We start from the raw sequence: 16,366 nt of genomic DNA on the forward strand, positions 1-16,366 counted from the left end.
GCACGGAGTGACGGGGAGGCACGACACCACGCACGCAATGCGATCCTGGTGGGCGTGCACACGCGACGGGTGTGGTGCAGGGGAGGGCGTGGTCGGTGGGGATCTTGCCGGGGCGGCCACGCGTCGACCTCCTGGGCGACGAGCTCGGGCTGCTCGCGGTTTCCCTTTCCGTTCCCGCCCGCCGGCCTGGCCTGGCCGCGCGCACGCGGGAGACGGACGCGGGCACGCGGCTCCGCGAACAGCTGTGGCTAGCTAGCTAGCCCGGGCACACGGCTTGTCAGTTGTCGCCTGCTCGGTCACTGCCCATGCCATGCCCGCCGCCGCGCCGCGGCTTAAATAGAGCCAAGCCGAGGCAGGGCGCCGTCCCGCCCGCCCGCTCCGGACTCCAGACTAGCACAAGCAAAGGCTAGCAGAGCGCGGCGACGCCCGCTACGCAGGCGCGCGACAGGGAGAAGGCACTCTTGTCGACCGAAGAGCGCGCCACTCCACCGACGCAAGCGAGCGCCCTCGGCTGGCCACTGGCGGCGTCGACTGGCCTCGGGCTCTCGGCTCTCTTCCCTCCTGCTGCTGATCATATCGGAGCGACCTGCTAGCTGCGTCGGTCTGCCGTCGCCGCGTTCATGGCCATGGCGGAGCGGTTCGGAACTCGGTGGCTGCCGTTCCGCCTCGCCGCCGCCGTCGTGCTCCTCGCCCTGATGACAGGTGAGGCTCGCAATCTCTCGTGCCTCTTTTCTCGTGTATGGTTTCCCTAGCTACCCGCCGTCAGCTCGGAGCTTGTGTTTCCGGCCCTTGGCCGGAAAATGCGTCGTGGTTCCATTTCAGCTCTCACATACACAGTGTATCCGAGATTAATACGCTCAAAAATGCTATTTTCTTCTCAGAATTGGAGTCTTGATTGAGCGACCAAACTCAGTCTCTGAGATTTTCTTCTGGGAGCATTTATGGCCTTTGATTTGCATGAAGCTCCCAGTGCTTGAGTTTGAACTACAGAGTTAACTGCCATTCACGCCCAATCAATTGTATTGTACGAGCATCATATTTTCTTCTTCATGTGCTATTTTTCCACTCCATTATTAGTACATATATCATTGATCTTGAAATGTATACTACCGCTGGTACTTATTAATGTTACCTGTTTTATTCCATTTAAAACTATTTTTGGGGGTATATTAGAGTTGTTTTCCCACCCTATATATGCTTTCACTCAGCAAGGAATAATTCATGACTCATGAGGAGCATCAATACTTAGTTTGTGGCAACGGTACTAGACTTCGCGTTATTGCGGAGTGGTGGTTATTAGGTGTACTTGCTGAGCTATTATCTTATCCGAGCTTTTAACTGATATCTAGTGAGATCACAAGGTCCCCAAGTGCTCCATGGCGTAACAAAGCAGGCCGCCCACTAAGACGGCATCTCCCAAACCCTGATTCTCGTCGGAGCTCTTTCATCGCCCTATTTTACCCAAGAAAATGGGCCAATTTGCCGCCTTTTCGCCGCAATTCGACGTGCGTCTGGTCTGGTTCCGAGCTGTCCTAGCTTTATTTTCCCCTAAAGTTTTGTCTGGAAGGATGCGCGGTTCGCTTAGTTCGTCCGCTGTCGCCGGCCAGCTAAATGTGATCAACTTTTTGATCAGTTGTGGCCACTGGAATGCAGATAAAATAAGAAGATGCGGATCGAAGTGGGTTTGAAAATGTACGTGGTTTTTTTATTGGGTTGATTCTCGGTAGGACGCCCCCGGTCACATGACCACATGTGGACCAGAACACTCTCGTTGGATCCTGTGATTAACTACGAATTTGTTGAGCAGAGATGCATGCAGCTGCCTAGTAGCTAGATTGATTGTTTATTTATTTTCAGTTTGAATAATGGTTGCTGAACGCTAACACAGTGTGATGCTAGCGGTTGCAGATCGAGCAGTGCTGAGGGCTGAAGCGACCCCGATCGGCATCAACTACGGCCAGATCGCCGACAACCTCCCCTCCCCGGCCCGGGTGTCCTGGCTGCTCCGGTCGATGCAGGTCAGCAAGGTGAAGCTCTACGACGCGGACCCGTACGTGCTGAGCGCGTTCCTCGACACCGGCGTGGAGTTCGTGGTGGGCATCGGCAACGAGAACGTGTCGGCGATGGTGGACCCGGCGGCGGCGCGGGCGTGGATCCAGCGCCACGTGCAGCCGTACCTCCCGAGCACGCGCATCACCTGCATCACCGTCGGCAACGAGGTGTTCAAGGGCAACGACACCGCGCTCAAGGCCAACCTCCTCCCCGCCATGCAGTCCGTGTACCAGGCGCTCGCCGCGCTGGGCCTGCAGGGCCGGGTGAACGTCACCACGGCGCACTCCCTGGACATCATGGGCAGCTCGTTCCCGCCCTCCGCCGGCGCATTCCGCGCCGACGTCGTGCCGTACATGCAGCCCATCCTGAGCTTCCTGTCCATGGCGAGGTCGCCGTTCCTCATCAACTGCTACCCCTACTTCGCCTACAAGGCCGACCCCGGCAACGTGCCGCTGGAGTACGTCCTGTTCCAGCCCAACGCCGGGGTCACCGACACCAACACCAAGCTCAACTACGACAACATGCTGTACGCCCAGGTGGACTCGGTGTACGCGGCGATCCAGGCGCTGGGGCACACCGACATCGACGTCAAGATCTCCGAGACCGGGTGGCCGTCCAGGGGCGACCCCGACGAGGCCGGCGCCACGCCGGAGTACGCCGGGACGTACATTGGCAACCTCCTGCAGCGGATCGAGATGAAGCAGGGCACGCCGCTGAGGCCGTCGGTGCCCATCGACGTCTACGTCTTCGCGCTGTTCAACGAGAACCTCAAGCCCGGGCCGGCCTCCGAGCGGAACTACGGGCTGTTCTACCCCGACGGCACGCCGGTGTACGACGTCGGCCTGCAGGGATACCTTCCACCCATGGATTACTCACGAGGCACGAGAAAGGTACGATCGTCTCCAGTCTTTCTTTGCTGATGAAGCCGGTAAATCGGTTGCAAACTTTCTGCTTCTGATGCGTAGATTAGTAACTGAATAAGTTACTAGCTAGTGTCTGAACGAAGGCAAGTTCAGTTCTTGCAAACCTCTACCTGCCCTTTCCTACCACGTTGCTCTCACACTTTTCACGTGATAGTGATGCCGGCAGTGAAACGGCAATAGAACTCTGCACTAACTGTCAAAAAGAGGTTGCATCGCCGGCAAAGTTTCCACACCATCACCCTCTCTTGCATTGCATCTCTACTTCAGATGAGACCTGACAAGAAACCGCGCATCGCTTTCGTCCTCTGCAGGCGGTTCATCTGCTTGCCCTCATCCTCATAGCCGTTGCATCGATCGCTCTCAGCTTATCCTGAGAGGATTTACTGTTGACAATTGCGTTAAAGGCGATGAAGAGAGCGTGGAGCCCAAGGATCTCTTGCTGCTGGGATTCCACCAGCAGACCACAAGGTAAGAGCCTTATCCTGAATTCCCACGATCCTCTTGAAATGAACTCCTGGCAGCTATGAACCTGCTCCTTTCGTGACTGCAGGAAAAAAACAATGCAAAATTGCCCTGTACGACACCACATGTTCTAGTGACTTATGGTTTTTAGCATCCACCGCACAAAATTGGCGATTCCTTTAAGCTTGGACAACCTTTTAGTAGGAGCATAAGCTTGTGCCCTTTTCTATTTCTTTTCTCCTACGCAGTCTTCAGAGAACTAACGAAGGGACTTGTTCCATCAGGGAAGCTCCAGAAGTAGAACACCATCAGCAATGATTTCGATTGGTGCAGACTCACACAGCCAGCCAGAACAGATGGATTGTTTTTTTAGCATCCAGGAGCCAAAACTGGCTCCACACTGACAGTGAAGTAGAACTGACTGAAGATCTGGGACGATACGTGGCCATTGCACGCATTGTTTTTTTTTTATAGAATTTTCTCTTCGATTTATATGGAGATGTCTTCTTTACGCAGCTGTACATTTGTATATGGGTCGAACAGACAGGACATTAATTCAGGTCAAGGCTGGCAGTTGTTATTGTTACCTCAGACGTAGCTGTCACTGTTTTTCTCTTCCAGCCTCTGCCCTCTGGCAGTAATCTGCATGCACTTAAAACACAGCTTCCTCACAAAAATAAAAATAAAAAAAACTTAAAAACAGCTTGTCACATGAGAACAGTGGCGGAACTAGAAATTTTCTAGAGCCCGGGCCCACGCAGCAACTCGACTGCATTAGCAAAATATATTGTGCATCTTTGCCATTGATCAAGTCTTTTTTGCCTGACCGAATTGTGCTGTGCAGGGTGCAAGTGCGTGCCCATTTGCTACGGAGCCCGGGCCGCTGCCTAGGGTCGCCGGGCCCTGGGACCGCCCCTGCATGAGAACACCAGCTATATTGTTTGAACATGGAGCTCCAGTTCAAATTTTCAGAAGACAACAAACGCGTCAACGTTGCCCTGGGGCATGGGCCATGGGGTCGTCGAGACAGACGTTAACCTTCACGAGACTTATAGCTTACTCGTCCTGCTGGAGAAGCGGGATCTGATAAGCTATCTGAATCCAATGCACACTATCCCCATTCAGGTGGTATCAGGTTAACAGAGTGGTAATCATGCGCCTAGTGCAACACGAGGTTATCAGAATCTTCTTTGTTTTTTTTTTAAAAAAAACTTGCAGGAGCACTGCATTGAGGTTATCAGAATCAATCGGCTGGGAAAAAAGCAGCTCAGCTGAAAAGTGAGACAAAAAGAAAAGATTGTTGGGCGATACGCCTCGTTGGTCCAGAGCCATCGCAACGACGCAGCCCGAAAAAACGAAGGAAACGGACTAGCAACCTGGGCCGAGACTTTACTGGAGTGACTCGGAGCAGCCTTCAGGCCCTCCCTGGTGGGCTGCAGCTCCCGGCACAAGTCCGTCAGCACACAAATTAGCTCAAGAGCATTCTCCAAATAGTGCCATATGTAGGGTGCCAGCAAGTTAAATAGCTTAATTTTCAGTTGACAAACAAGTCGTGTTCATTTAGTAGGAGTAGTTTTTAGAAAATAATAGCATACAAACTTTCAGGAAAAACTACCCCAAACAATTAAACAATCAAGGTAAAAGTAAAAATAATTGCAGTACAAATTTCACCAAACAGTTCCCAAAATTTGTAATGAGAAGATATTTGAAAGAAAGTCATTGCAAAGGCTAAAAATTATAAACCAAGATTTCTTTTTAGAAAAAAAGATATCTCCAGCCTCTGCGACAGAAACCCAAATTTGGAATATTTACGTTCAGACGTTCAGTGGTGGAGGTTCACAACGCTTATGGACGGCGGCTTCACCAGAAGCACCGACAGCTGATGTGTTTGGGGCGCAGTCATGGTTCGTCCACGATCGAAGGCGCAAAAACTCTTACGGTCCTGAAGGTCCACTCTCAGAGGCTCACCGCCGCGTCCAGTCCCCACGTCCGTTCCACAGTGCGCTCCATGAATTTGTTTTGCCGGCACGCTAGCTGATGGAACGTTTGTGGACGGCGTGCGCTCGTGTGCCTCGCACCTACTACCAGCTGAAAGAACGAGAGCATACGCGCACCTCTTGTCTCTCCCCCGTTACCTTTCTGGTCCGATCATGGGGCGGCCAGTACGAAAGCTGTGAGCCCGGAGTTCCCTTCTTGTTACTAACAGCCGAACTGCCGAAGTGGGCGCGCCACAGATCCGGCCTGCCATGCTGTCACGATGGCCCAACGGCACATTCTCTGTGCTGGCTGGACAGCATGACGTCGGTGGGGGTCAACCTACTTAGTTCTTTCCCCCGTTGGAGTGGTAGCCAATGGATCGTCGCTGGAAAACTGAGCTTGTGGCTAGGCGGCAACGCAGCAGGCAGGGCACGCACGGATGGAGCTCGTCAGTCTCAAGGCTCCCCAAGGCCGGCGCACCCACCATTACTCCGTCCCGTCCAGAATGTGCTATGGACACTGCAACCAGCTCTCGCGAAAAGAAAGCCAGAAAGGTTCCATGGGCGGTCCTGCACCCCGTCACCACACCACAGTGGCATAGTGGGACAGTGATGTGACACTGCGACGTGCCTACCCGCCAAGTGACGTGACTCGCCATTTTGAGGAGATCCATTCAGTACCGCCAGAAAGCAGCAGTGATGCTCGGATCGGATGTAGGCGAGGCCCTCCGGTCTGATCGTGCGGTGGACGGTGGGTCTCTGACAAAGAGATGACGGCACGAGGGTTTTCTCCGGTGGAGTTATTGAGGGTCTGTTTAGATCCCATGTAAACGTCAAAACGTGTAAATGCAAAATGGCGGCTGTAAACGCAAAAAAGCCGTAAACGCAAAAAAGCCGTAAACGCAAAATTTTTGAAGGAATCTTGCCAATTTAAAGTACTAAATGAAGTCTATTTACAAAACTTTTTGCATGGATGGGCTGTAAATCGCGAGACGAATCTAATGAGCCTACTTAATCCATGTTTGCAACAGTGATGCTACAGTAACCATCCGCTAATTATTGCTTAATCATGGATTAATTAGCATCATTAGATTCGTCTCGCGATTTACAGCCCATCTGTGCAAAAAGTTTTGTAAATAGACTTCATTTAGTACTTCAAATTGGCAAGATTCCGTCGCAAAAAAATTTTATGTTTACAAGGCCCAAATGCCAAAAAAAAAATACGCCGGTCCGTTTAGATGCGTAAAGACAAAAACGAAACGCAAAAAAAATTTTGCGTTTATGCGCCGATCTAAACAGGCCCTGAACAACACACTGATCTGAAACGCCTCTGACGGCGGTCAACGAGCAACTGACCCTGGTCCGTCGTGTGCCCAGGACTTTCATTCTCGGCGCGTAGCCCAGCCCAGCCTTGCGATGCCGAGGGTGTTTGGAGGGCGTGGAGCAACCGGTCCGGCGCGAGGCCTCGTTGACTCCTCTCCACGCGCGCATGACGCGAGACGTGCTCCTCTGGTTCCACCGTGAGGAGCACTACCCCCATGCCCTCGCGAATTCTGCGCGCAAGAATGCAAGATCGTCAGAAGCATTTGTGAAAAAGGATGGGGAAAAAGGAGCGGTTGCAAGAAGACGGACGGCATCGTCAAGCGGCGACCTGCCGTGCTGCTGGCCTATATATACACGGTCAGTTCGTCGCGTCCAAGCGCAACACCTTCACTCAGATCGCCAGCGCCGTCGTCCCCGCCCGGATCACTGAAGATTCCCGCCGCCCATCCCGTCCAGCCCGACGTCGATCGGGGGCTCCTTTCTTGTGAGGTGTGTGGCTGTCGGCGTCCCGTCCGCGAGCTCATCTTGATCAGGTCAGGTCACGGCGAGCTTTTGCATGATTGCCTCCTTTTGCGATGGATCCTCTGACGGATACGGGGAATAAGCCGTCTTGTGCGTGTCCTTTTGCAGGAAGCGAGATCGAAGCCGATCTGCACTCAGCAAAAGGTATGATGACGAGACACTTGCTACATCTATATGTTCGTGCATTCTGCCTTCGGCAAGTTTGTATGACTGCATCTGCATTCCTTTCTGGCTTGAGAGTTTTCAGGGCCAGGAGATCGAAGATGGCGGCTCCGGTTGGAAATGCAGCCTTCCTCCTGCTGTTGGCTGCCTGCTGCTGCGTCGCCACCCTTGCCTGCGACCCCAGTACGTGATTCTAATTTTCCTCCTGCATTCCCTGTAGTAGTGCCATGCTGCGTCTGTTAGTTCGTCTACAGTTCAGAGCTCTCGCTTGCTTTCATCTCTCCATTTCCATTTTCAGAACCTACTGTGTTTGAACAGTCAGTCGTTCCTTGACTTTCTCGTTGATCTGTGATACGCTATTTTACTTAATTTCTGGACTTGAAATAAGCAGATGGCGCCAAGTTCGGGTACGTCGGCTCCGTGGGCCCTGACCACTGGGGCGGCCTGAGCCCCAACTTCACGGAGTGCGCTGTGGGGACGAACCAGTCCCCGATCGACATCGCGACGGCCAGAGCGGTCTACAACCCGGCGCTGCAGCCCCTCCACCGGGACTACACCGTCGCCAACGGCACCCTCGTCGACAACGTCGTCAACCTCGCGGTGTGTTGCTTGTGTTTTCCAAACAGAAACTTACTGCTGTACTACTTAAATAAAACTGTACTGCAAATAAAGCCTGCTTCGGTCGTCATCTGGTATGATCTGAAAATATTGTCGATAAATGCATGCAGCTGCGGTTCGACGCCGGCGGCGGGAACGTGACCGTGGACGGGAAGCAGTACCGGCTGAAGCAGATGCACTGGCACTCGCCGTCCGAGCACACCATCAACGGGCAAAGGTTCCCCGTGGAGCTCCACATGGTCCACGCCAGCGACGACGGCAACGTCACCGTCGTGGCGATGCTCTACCGCTTCGGCAGGCCGGACCCGTTCCTAGCGCAGGTAACAAGTACTGGCATGTCTTTGAGACGTACCACGATTCTCACGCTCAGTGGCGGAGCCAGGATTACGACTGAATTCGATTGTGCTTGCTGTTTTGTTGTTCATCAACGAACGAACGGCAGCTGCAGGACAAGCTCGCCGCGCTCTATGCCGAGGGCTGCGACGCCGAGAAGGGCGCCCCGGTGCCCGCCGGCGTCGTGAGCCTGTGGCCGCTGCGGCTGCGCTCCCACACGTACTACCGGTACGTCGGGTCCTTCACCACGCCGCCCTGCACCGAGAACGTCGTCTGGAGCATCCTCGCCCAGGTACGCACGCGCGCCGCCCTCGCCTCGCCCTCGTGGGTTCCGAATAATCGGCTACCGGGATGAACAGGCTCTGAGGATTGTTGGCTCTTGCGGCTCGCAGGTGAGGGAGATGTCGGTGGACCAGGCCGCCGCCCTGACGGCGCCGCTGGAGCAGGACTACCGGCGCAACAACAGGCCCACGCAGCCGATGAACGGCCGCGTCGTCCAGGTCTACCGTACCGCGGTGCCATGAAGAGCCAAGAGGGCGCCGTAGGCGTACCCCGCCCGCATGGTCATCAGTTGTTTCTCTGCGTCCAAGTAGTTTGTGACTTTGGTGTTCTGCATGTGTTCGGTTCTAGGTCTGGTCTCTCGTTAGTCGCCGGCCATGTCCCCGGTTCGGGCAATCTGGAGTCTGAAGTTGGTCGGTAGGTCTAGGGTTTATAAGGCTAATCACAATGTGGGTTTTATGTCCATGTTTCTAAGAATGCCACGTCAACTTTGTAGAAGAATGAAACACCCTCTCTCAGTAGAGAGTTTCATCTCACTATTTCATATGCCAACATACTACTTAAATGCTACAAATAAATAACCAATAGGATTTACTCAATTGTGTGAAGATGAAACAAAACACTCTCAATGGAGGTTTCACACGGTTTCAAAGTTCTTGGAAATGGGTTAACATAGTTTCATCCTTATGAAACTCCATGAAACTCTTACTTCTTAAATGATGTACCATGTCATCCAAATTGCTGATGTGGCAGGCTAATTAATGCCATGAAACACCCCATGAAACTTCCATTGTGAATAGCCTAGTGTTACTAGTAGATGATACATGATAGGGCTTTGGTTTCTGCACAAGCTGGTGTTGATCCTCCTTATCTAAATATCTGTCGGATGGGATGTGGACGAATCGAAAAGTTTTAGTTTAACGAGTTATTGATGTCTTGATCATCATACAATCCTAGTATGCCACGGTGTTAACTGCCGTGCCGGCCGTCGGTGCCAAAAGCACGCGCTTAAATCGATCGATTGATTGATTGAGTCGGAATGGCGAATGAGATACACGAAACGCTGGGTGCTTATTGGCAGTTTTGGGGACAAAACCCCCCGCGGTCAGCATATGCTGCCGCTTCTCTTCTGCTCCTTCCAGGCTCCGGCTTTGTTCCGCGGCGCCCACGTGCCAGTCGCGCTCCTTGGTTTACCTCGGTACCGAGTGGTTCTTGCGCCCGGCTCAAAATAGCCGCGCTATTTTAGTACCGGGATTAAACACCAGTCAGTACTAAAATGCAACGTTTAGTACGGCATTAAAATAGCTCTGGCGCAAGTTTAGTACCGAACTAAAAATTAAAATTTAATCGGTACTAGCCGGTTAAATTTTATGAGCGGTGCTGCGCGAGCCGACCGGGAGGGCCGTTTCGTGCACGATCACCGGCAAGCTGCGCGCGCGTTGGGGTGGCAGGTGCTGCACTTCGCCCACACGCCGATACGTGCCGCTTTGCGCGCAGTTGTCCCCGGAAGACCTCACGTTCGCGGATAAGAAGCTGCCTGAGATTGGATCAGGTCGTCACGTTCACGTTCATTCGTTGGCTATCGTTACCGGCGATGTACCATTTTGAATCTTTTTCCTCTGTTGCAATGAACATCTATGTTGTTGACGGAAAAAAGACAGAGAGAGGCAGAAAAGTAAGCGTACATAAAAATTCCACAATTAAGGGCCCATCCGGGTTCGAACCGGAGACCTATTGATCTGCAGTCAATTGCTCTACCACTGAGCTATGGACCCTTGGATGTTAGTAGGTAACTGAAAACATACAAGTATGTCTACTAACTGACTTTGTTCATTGCAAGTTTATGGCAGATGGAATGAACCTGATAAGTGTCAGTGCGTGGAAACGGACAAGCCTTAATCTAAGCACGAGCGCGGCAGCTTAGCCCAGTGACTGGTTTGTTGCTTGCACCTTGCACGGTTAATAGAGCTGAACAGAGAGCGGGGAGCTGAGAAGCAGAAACCTCTTGTTTCGTCCAGGCGCCAACGGCATCTAGCAACTAGTAGGAGAGACTGTCCAGGGACGGTACGGCACTTGCACACTCTGTTCAGCAGTTGGCACAAGCCAAAGCACCGCAAGAAACCCGTCATTAGCCTCCAAAACTCCCTTGGCCTCAACGTGCACTCAAATAATCTACCTTCCAAATGCAACGGCACTTTCAACGCCCAACCTGTCCCCGAACCTTTTTCAAAACCTCCACGCCTTTGGCGCGTCGCCCACTTTCAAGACCAAGCCCGCTCCCGCTCTGCTCCTCGCTTGCCTGTCACTCGCACTCTGCACTCACTCGTGAGCAGCCAGCAAATGCCGCAGCTCGATCTGGACCACATCTTCTGCGTCGGCGCTCGCGGCCACGGCGACTCCGACAGCGCCGGCGCCGCCCAGCGCGGCGGCGATGCGAGCGCTAGCGCCCGTGCCGACGACGGGGACGCCCCGGCGGAGTCGGTCCTGATCCCGGTACGGGGCGGAACCGGCCTGGCCGAGCTGCTCTGCACGGCGCTGCGGCGGGACGGGTCCACCAAGGGCAGGTCCAACCCAAAGGCGGCCGCGGAGGCGGAGGCGGCGTCGCGCAAGCAGGGCGCGCCGAGGGCGGACTCGAGGCGGCTGGCGGCCGGCAGCAAGACCGCCGTGGCCATCGGCATCCTGCCCGCCGCGGGCAAGGTGGTTGCCAATTCCAAGGAGCGCCGCGCTCCCGGCCGCGTCGTCGCCCGCGCCTGGCGCCGGCCGGCGGCCGGGGCCAGGGTCTTCGCCAGCGAGGCCGTGGGGCCGGAGCCCGTGTCCCCGAAGGTGTCCTGCTTCGGGGCCGTACTGCCGGAGTCGCGCGCGGCCGCGGGGCCGCCCGGTAATAAGCAAGGGGAAGAAGAGGAACGCGGCGGGTGCTGGTCGCCCGGTAACAAGCAACGGGAAGAAGAAGAACGCGGCGGGTGCTGGTCAAGCGTGGCGGCCGAGCTGCGCGGCCTATGTTGCAGCAGCAATAATAGTCCTCGCGAAGGCGAGCCGGTTGCCAGCGAGTCGAGTCCGCAGGCTACCACGGCGCCGGAGCCACAGACAGTCCCCTTCCTGTCGTCGCCGCGGGCGGTGGCCGGGCTGGGAGACGTGAAGCGCCTCGCTTCGCGGCGGTGGCCGGAGACCATGGCGGCCGAAGGACGGGGCTCGGTTTGAATGCGTTCCGCGCTTCGAGAGGTTCTGCAGTTGTGCTACGTCCACGGACCACGGTCGCCGATGCAGCAGCCTCCTCCTCGGACCTGCTCCTGCCCGTTCTAGTGCCGTGTGTGGATGTGCGACTGACCTTTGTGCTTGTTTGCAAGCTGCACCTCGTGTCGTGTGCCTTGTGTGTTGTGCATTGACATTGGACTTCGGTCTCATTTCTTTGTCACTCGACTGGATGTAGACGTATATCCGTTGGAATTATCAAGATGAATGCACTGACCTGAAAAGTTCAACAACAAATGACAAACTGTTGGTGGAAAAGATTTTCCTCAAAAAACGACAACAAGAAAAGGTTGTGATAAGCTTTATGGGCTCGCACGCAAGATTTTTAGCCCAAGCAAGAAACCCAAAAGAAACCGGCCCACATATATCAGTTTGGGTGATGACGATACAATCATCACCCAACGGATGGATGGATGCGGATCAGCCTGACGCGGCCTTTTTTTTTTGGTTTCTGCGTCTCCCTCCGGCATCCCGCACCCACCGTCTGCCGGAGCCGACCGTTGGGATGAACCCACCCGCACGAGCAAAAAGAAAATCAAACTGGAAAAAGAAACCGACATCTCCAGCAGCCCTCCCCCCATGACCGTTGCACAGTTCAAACCCCTCAAAACGGCCACTCCCCCCAGCCGGTCAAGCGTACACCCCCAGGCTCGTCCCCCCGGCCGAGAAAGCGAAAGCGAACGCGAGAGCCGCCGCGGTTAGAAGAAAGAGCGAGAGCAGAGGCAGGCCGAGCGAGAGAGGGAGCCGATGGGGTGCATCTCCTCGAAGCTCCTCCCGCCGGGGCCCGGCGGCGACGGCAGGCGCGCCACGGTGCGCGGCCGCGTCGACCACGTCGTCTCCCTCACATCCACCACCTACGGCGTCCTCGACCTCCACCCCAAGCACGGCGCCGCTGCCGCCGCCGCGGCCGCACCTGCCGCTGCTCCCGAAGAGAAGGAGCAGCCGCCGCCGCCGGTGCCGCAGGACAAGCCGATAAGCAAGGAGTGGAAGCGCGCCAGCATGCGCCCGCCGCCGCTCGTCGTCCCGGCCGCTGAGAAGAAGCCGCCGGCGGCGGGGAAGCCGGAGTCTGGCCTGGAGGTGATCAACGCGTGGGAGATCATGGCCGGGCTGGAGGAGGACGCCGAGGCCGCCGCGGCCGGGTCGCCGGCGAAGAAGCCGTCCAAGCCGGGCCGGTGGTCGCCGGCCAGGGTCCTCGCCATGGCCCTGCCGTCGCCCAAGAGGTCGGCGGCGAGGCGGAAGAACACGCCGGGGAAGGAGAACAGCCCGCTCCAGCGCTGCTCGGGGAACAACAACGGTAACAAGGAAAAGCCCGGCGACGTCGACAGCGACAGGGTGCTCCGGCCGTACAATTCCATCGACAACTCCAAGCTGTCGATGGCGTCTAGGAAGTTCTCCCCGGGGAGCGCTCGGATCGTCCGCAAGCCCGGCGCCGCCGAGACCGGCGGTGGCGGCAATGGCATGTCGTCATCGCGGCGCAGCCTGAGCCCGCTGTTCGACCCGGAGCTGCTCGCGTCCATCGAGCGGGAGCTGTCGGAGGAAGGCGCCCACATCAAGCGGATGGTGGGGTCCGAGAAGCCCAAGCACCCGAAGGCGGCGCCGCCGGCGATTGTGGCCGAGGGCAAGTGCCCGCCGGGGGGCGCCGACGCGGTCGTCCTCTACACCACCACCCTCCGCGGCATCCGCAGGACCTTCGAGGAGTGCAACGCGGTGCGCGCGGCGATCGAGGCCCACGACGTGAAGGTGATCGAGCGCGACGTGTCCATGGACTCGGGCTACCGCGAGGAGCTGCGGCTGCTGCTGGGCGGGCGGGAGGTGCGCGTGCCCGCCGTGTTCGTCCGCGGCCGGCACGTCGGCGGCGCCGCGGAGGTGGCGAGGCTGGAGGAGGAGGGCAAGCTGAAGGCGCTGCTGGAGGGCCTGCCCCGGGCGCGGGTCTGGTGCGCGGGCTGCGCCGGCGTGCGCTTCGTCATGTGCCGCGACTGCAACGGCAGCCGCAAAGTGCTCGACGCCGAGCGCAGGGAGACGGTCCAGTGCGGCGAGTGCAACGAGAACGGCCTCGTCCGGTGCCCGATCTGCTCCTGAATCGCGGCGGGATTCTCTCTGCGAGATGGGTTTGGGGGTGGTGGATGCGGCGGCGATTGGTGGTGTGGAAGTCTGTTGTGGATTTGCTGTGTTGCATTGGGTTGATCTGCCTGTCTACCCCGCTGGTTTCGATTTTGCGATGCGAAGTGCTTGTTGCTCTCGTCAACAAGCTGCCGTTGTATTATGGACTGATTCATATTGTTACGTAGGTAGTTTAATTCCCTAATTTATTCACAAAATGTAACTTAATTGCTTCTCATTGATGCTGTGTTGATGATTTGAGATATAATTGCTCCCATGTCAATTCTCCTTTCATTTGAGCTGCCCGTTGTTAACTGAAACAGTACTGAAATGCAAAAAAATCCTTGCCATCGTTGTTCTGACTCACACACAAAGACAATAAACACAACCAAAGCAATTTTTTTGCAATCGTGTTCTGAAATTTGCTGAGAAAAGTGCTTGAGCACAAGTTTGCATACTGAACACTTGTGCATTTGAGGTTTATGCTCCTAACTTTCCGGCACTGGAACAGAACAAATAAATATGTCCGCAGCACAAATCTCCCTTCCATATCTGAGTCCATCTGAACATGGATAGGTGACGAATATCAGAAGTTCACATCCAAATATGAGATAGTTTGCATTATATCACAGTCCACTTTCCCAACCATCGAGACTTAACTACTGGGTTGAACTCCTTTGTTGCTTTCATCCCAGGATTAAACTCGTTTTTTGATTCTTCTAACGGAAAACTGAACACTGGCAAAGTTGTGAAAGTTTTGCATCATGACTTGGCGTCAAATGAGCATTATGGCACTTTCCTTTTCTTTTTCATATGGGGAATGTGGAGGATGGCAGTGTGATGCTTTCACCCCTGCAACACAACCAATACATTGTGTGTAGAAATGCAATTTTCGGAGTCATCTTAGCACAAAATAAACTGTCACCCATGCAACCAATAACACATTCATCTTAGATATATGTGGTGGGACTTTTCATGTAGACAAGCTGTTTTCCTGGAAACTACTAAGACATTCACCATGCCGACTTTTATTTTATATTTGGCACTTAAGCCACATGAGTGCACATAAGATGTTGCCCATACAATCAGTAAAACCAACTCTAACAGCCTAGCCAAATCTTACTCTCCATATTCCCATTTAGCTATCCATTTAGCCAAGATTCTCTCTTCATATTTCGATACACTCCAACAAACTAGCCAAATCAGACTCTTCGTATTGAAATCAGGTCCACCTGATCCCCTTTTTCCTCCTACGCGCGTCCTTTTCTCCTAGCGACGCCGCGACCATAGTGGCCATGACCTATGGTTGGACGTTCCCGGCGATGGGAAGGTCGCCGGCGGCGAAGGGGTATACCTACGGGTTCAGGCGATGAGTTGGTCACGGTGACGCAGATAGAGCAGCTGGCGGGGCAGTGGAGCGAGCGGGACACAGCGATGCCAACCGGCGGCACGGTCACCAGAACGCCGCGGCGGTGAAGTCGGCGTTCCCGTCGATTGGGCTGCAAACGCGAGAAACCGAGAGGAGCACCATGATGAGGGAGGTGAGACGAACCCATTTTGGTGGTTGTTTGGGCTGGAACCGAAAGTTGGTCGGGGGCTCACCTCGGAGGTCGACTATGGCTGTTCTGGGCGGCAGTTGCCCACCAGCGCGCGGCCTCCCCAGCGTGGGATTCGGCCGGCCGGTGCGAGGGATACGTAGAGGAGGTCGTGGGCTAGCTGCTGGTGCAAGGGATTTGATTTTGGCGGCATGTGTGGGGAGTATTTGAGATGGGGGTGGAGCTCGAGCTTGAGGTTGGCAATGGCGGTTGGCGCTCTGCCCTGAGCTGCGCGTTGGAGAAGATGAAGGTGCGGGTGCGAGGGCGCGGGAGCATGCGGGAAAGAGGAGGGGGAGGGCGCGGGAGCTCACGGGAGGAAGGGGGATGGCGAGGGCGACGGCCTTGGTACTTTTGGCTAGCGAGGGCGACGGATACCGAGCCAGATAGCGAGATAGCGAGGACAGGAAGATGGCTATTCAGTTGGATCGCGATTTCACCCCCTTTTCTTTATTATTTTTATCGATCAAATCTTTTTTACCTAATATTTTGGAGTTGTTCTAACAAATTCACCCTAGATATATATCTCAAAACTACTAGGTTTTATTATCTTTGCCACCTTAATCGCTTGTATGCATATGAGCTGTTTCCATTCAATTAGTAATGCAACTATTTGTTTGCCAACTTAGCCACACGCATGCACATCGAAGTTTCCCATGCAATCTTCGCTAAAATAAAAGTTTCTTATAGGACAGATCATATCTTGATGGATCTATCATGAGCACTATCTTTTTCCCTCACCATGATTATATTTTTCATTCTCACACACGTTAGG

General features: G+C 54.8%; 4 protein-coding genes and 1 non-coding gene across 11 annotated transcripts; 4 read left to right on the top strand and 1 right to left on the bottom strand.

The window, feature by feature from the left end:
• The first annotated feature begins 306 nt into the window (after positions 1-306).
• On the top strand, positions 307-5,042 carry LOC112898777 (glucan endo-1,3-beta-glucosidase 14-like). Of its 7 annotated transcripts, XR_003229929.1 has the most exons (5): positions 307-702; positions 1,909-2,942; positions 3,287-3,443; positions 3,526-3,637; positions 3,722-4,023. XR_003229929.1 is itself a non-coding variant. In XM_025967066.1 (3 exons), the coding sequence occupies exons 2-3, from the start codon at positions 1,893-1,895 to the stop codon at positions 3,347-3,349; spliced, it is 1,113 nt and encodes a 370-aa protein (XP_025822851.1). In that variant the 5' UTR covers positions 307-702; positions 882-1,892; the 3' UTR covers positions 3,350-4,023. The 7 variants fall into 7 exon arrangements, 2 of the variants coding, with proteins under 2 accessions (XP_025822851.1, XP_025822849.1); XR_003229930.1 differs by lacking the exons at positions 3,526-3,637; positions 3,722-4,023 and adding an exon at positions 4,282-5,042; XR_003229927.1 differs by having other exon boundaries at positions 3,287-3,637.
• Positions 5,043-7,112: 2,070 nt separating this feature from the next.
• Positions 7,113-9,221, top strand: LOC112900375 (alpha carbonic anhydrase 1, chloroplastic-like). The gene is made up of 7 exons (XM_025969206.1): positions 7,113-7,269; positions 7,367-7,402; positions 7,506-7,603; positions 7,812-8,020; positions 8,149-8,358; positions 8,481-8,663; positions 8,764-9,221. Exons 3-7 carry the CDS (start codon positions 7,522-7,524, stop codon positions 8,893-8,895), a joined length of 816 nt encoding a protein of 271 aa, XP_025824991.1. The 5' UTR covers positions 7,113-7,269; positions 7,367-7,402; positions 7,506-7,521; the 3' UTR covers positions 8,896-9,221.
• Positions 9,222-10,353: 1,132 nt separating this feature from the next.
• TRNAC-GCA lies at positions 10,354-10,425 on the bottom strand. Its single transcript has one exon. It is a non-coding gene; the product is annotated as a tRNA-Cys (tRNA).
• A 565-nt stretch (positions 10,426-10,990) lies between these two features.
• LOC112900684 lies at positions 10,991-12,115 on the top strand. Its single transcript, XM_025969514.1, has one exon. The coding sequence runs from the start codon at positions 10,991-10,993 to the stop codon at positions 11,846-11,848; it is 858 nt and encodes a 285-aa protein (XP_025825299.1). The 3' UTR covers positions 11,849-12,115.
• Positions 12,116-12,555: 440 nt separating this feature from the next.
• LOC112901273 (translation initiation factor IF-2) lies at positions 12,556-14,204 on the top strand. Its single transcript, XM_025970150.1, has one exon. It carries the CDS (start codon positions 12,647-12,649, stop codon positions 13,976-13,978), a length of 1,332 nt encoding a protein of 443 aa, XP_025825935.1. The 5' UTR covers positions 12,556-12,646; the 3' UTR covers positions 13,979-14,204.
• Positions 14,205-16,366: the final 2,162 nt, after the last annotated feature.

This window comes from Panicum hallii, chromosome 7, assembly GCF_002211085.1.
Source record: "Panicum hallii strain FIL2 chromosome 7, PHallii_v3.1, whole genome shotgun sequence".
Lineage (NCBI taxonomy): Eukaryota > Viridiplantae > Streptophyta > Magnoliopsida > Poales > Poaceae > Panicum > Panicum hallii.

Bases quoted from the DNA above. Each gene is read 5' to 3' on its own strand.
- LOC112901273 (XM_025970150.1), top strand. From the start codon at position 12,647: ATGGGGTGCATCTCCTCGAAGCTCCTCCCGCCGGGGCCCGGCGGCGAC.
- LOC112900375 (XM_025969206.1), top strand. From the start codon at position 7,522: ATGGCGGCTCCGGTTGGAAATGCAGCCTTCCTCCTGCTGTTGGCTGCC. The intron at 7,604-7,811 runs GTACGTGATTCT...TGAAATAAGCAG, and splicing joins CACCCTTGCCTGCGACCCCA to ATGGCGCCAAGTTCGGGTAC. The intron at 8,021-8,148 runs GTGTGTTGCTTG...AAATGCATGCAG, and splicing joins ACAACGTCGTCAACCTCGCG to CTGCGGTTCGACGCCGGCGG.
- LOC112898777 (XM_025967064.1), top strand. From the start codon at position 621: ATGGCCATGGCGGAGCGGTTCGGAACTCGGTGGCTGCCGTTCCGCCTC. The intron at 703-1,908 runs GTGAGGCTCGCA...TAGCGGTTGCAG, and splicing joins GCTCCTCGCCCTGATGACAG to ATCGAGCAGTGCTGAGGGCT. The intron at 2,943-3,286 runs GTACGATCGTCT...CGTCCTCTGCAG, and splicing joins ACTCACGAGGCACGAGAAAG to GCGGTTCATCTGCTTGCCCT.
- LOC112900684 (XM_025969514.1), top strand. From the start codon at position 10,991: ATGCCGCAGCTCGATCTGGACCACATCTTCTGCGTCGGCGCTCGCGGC.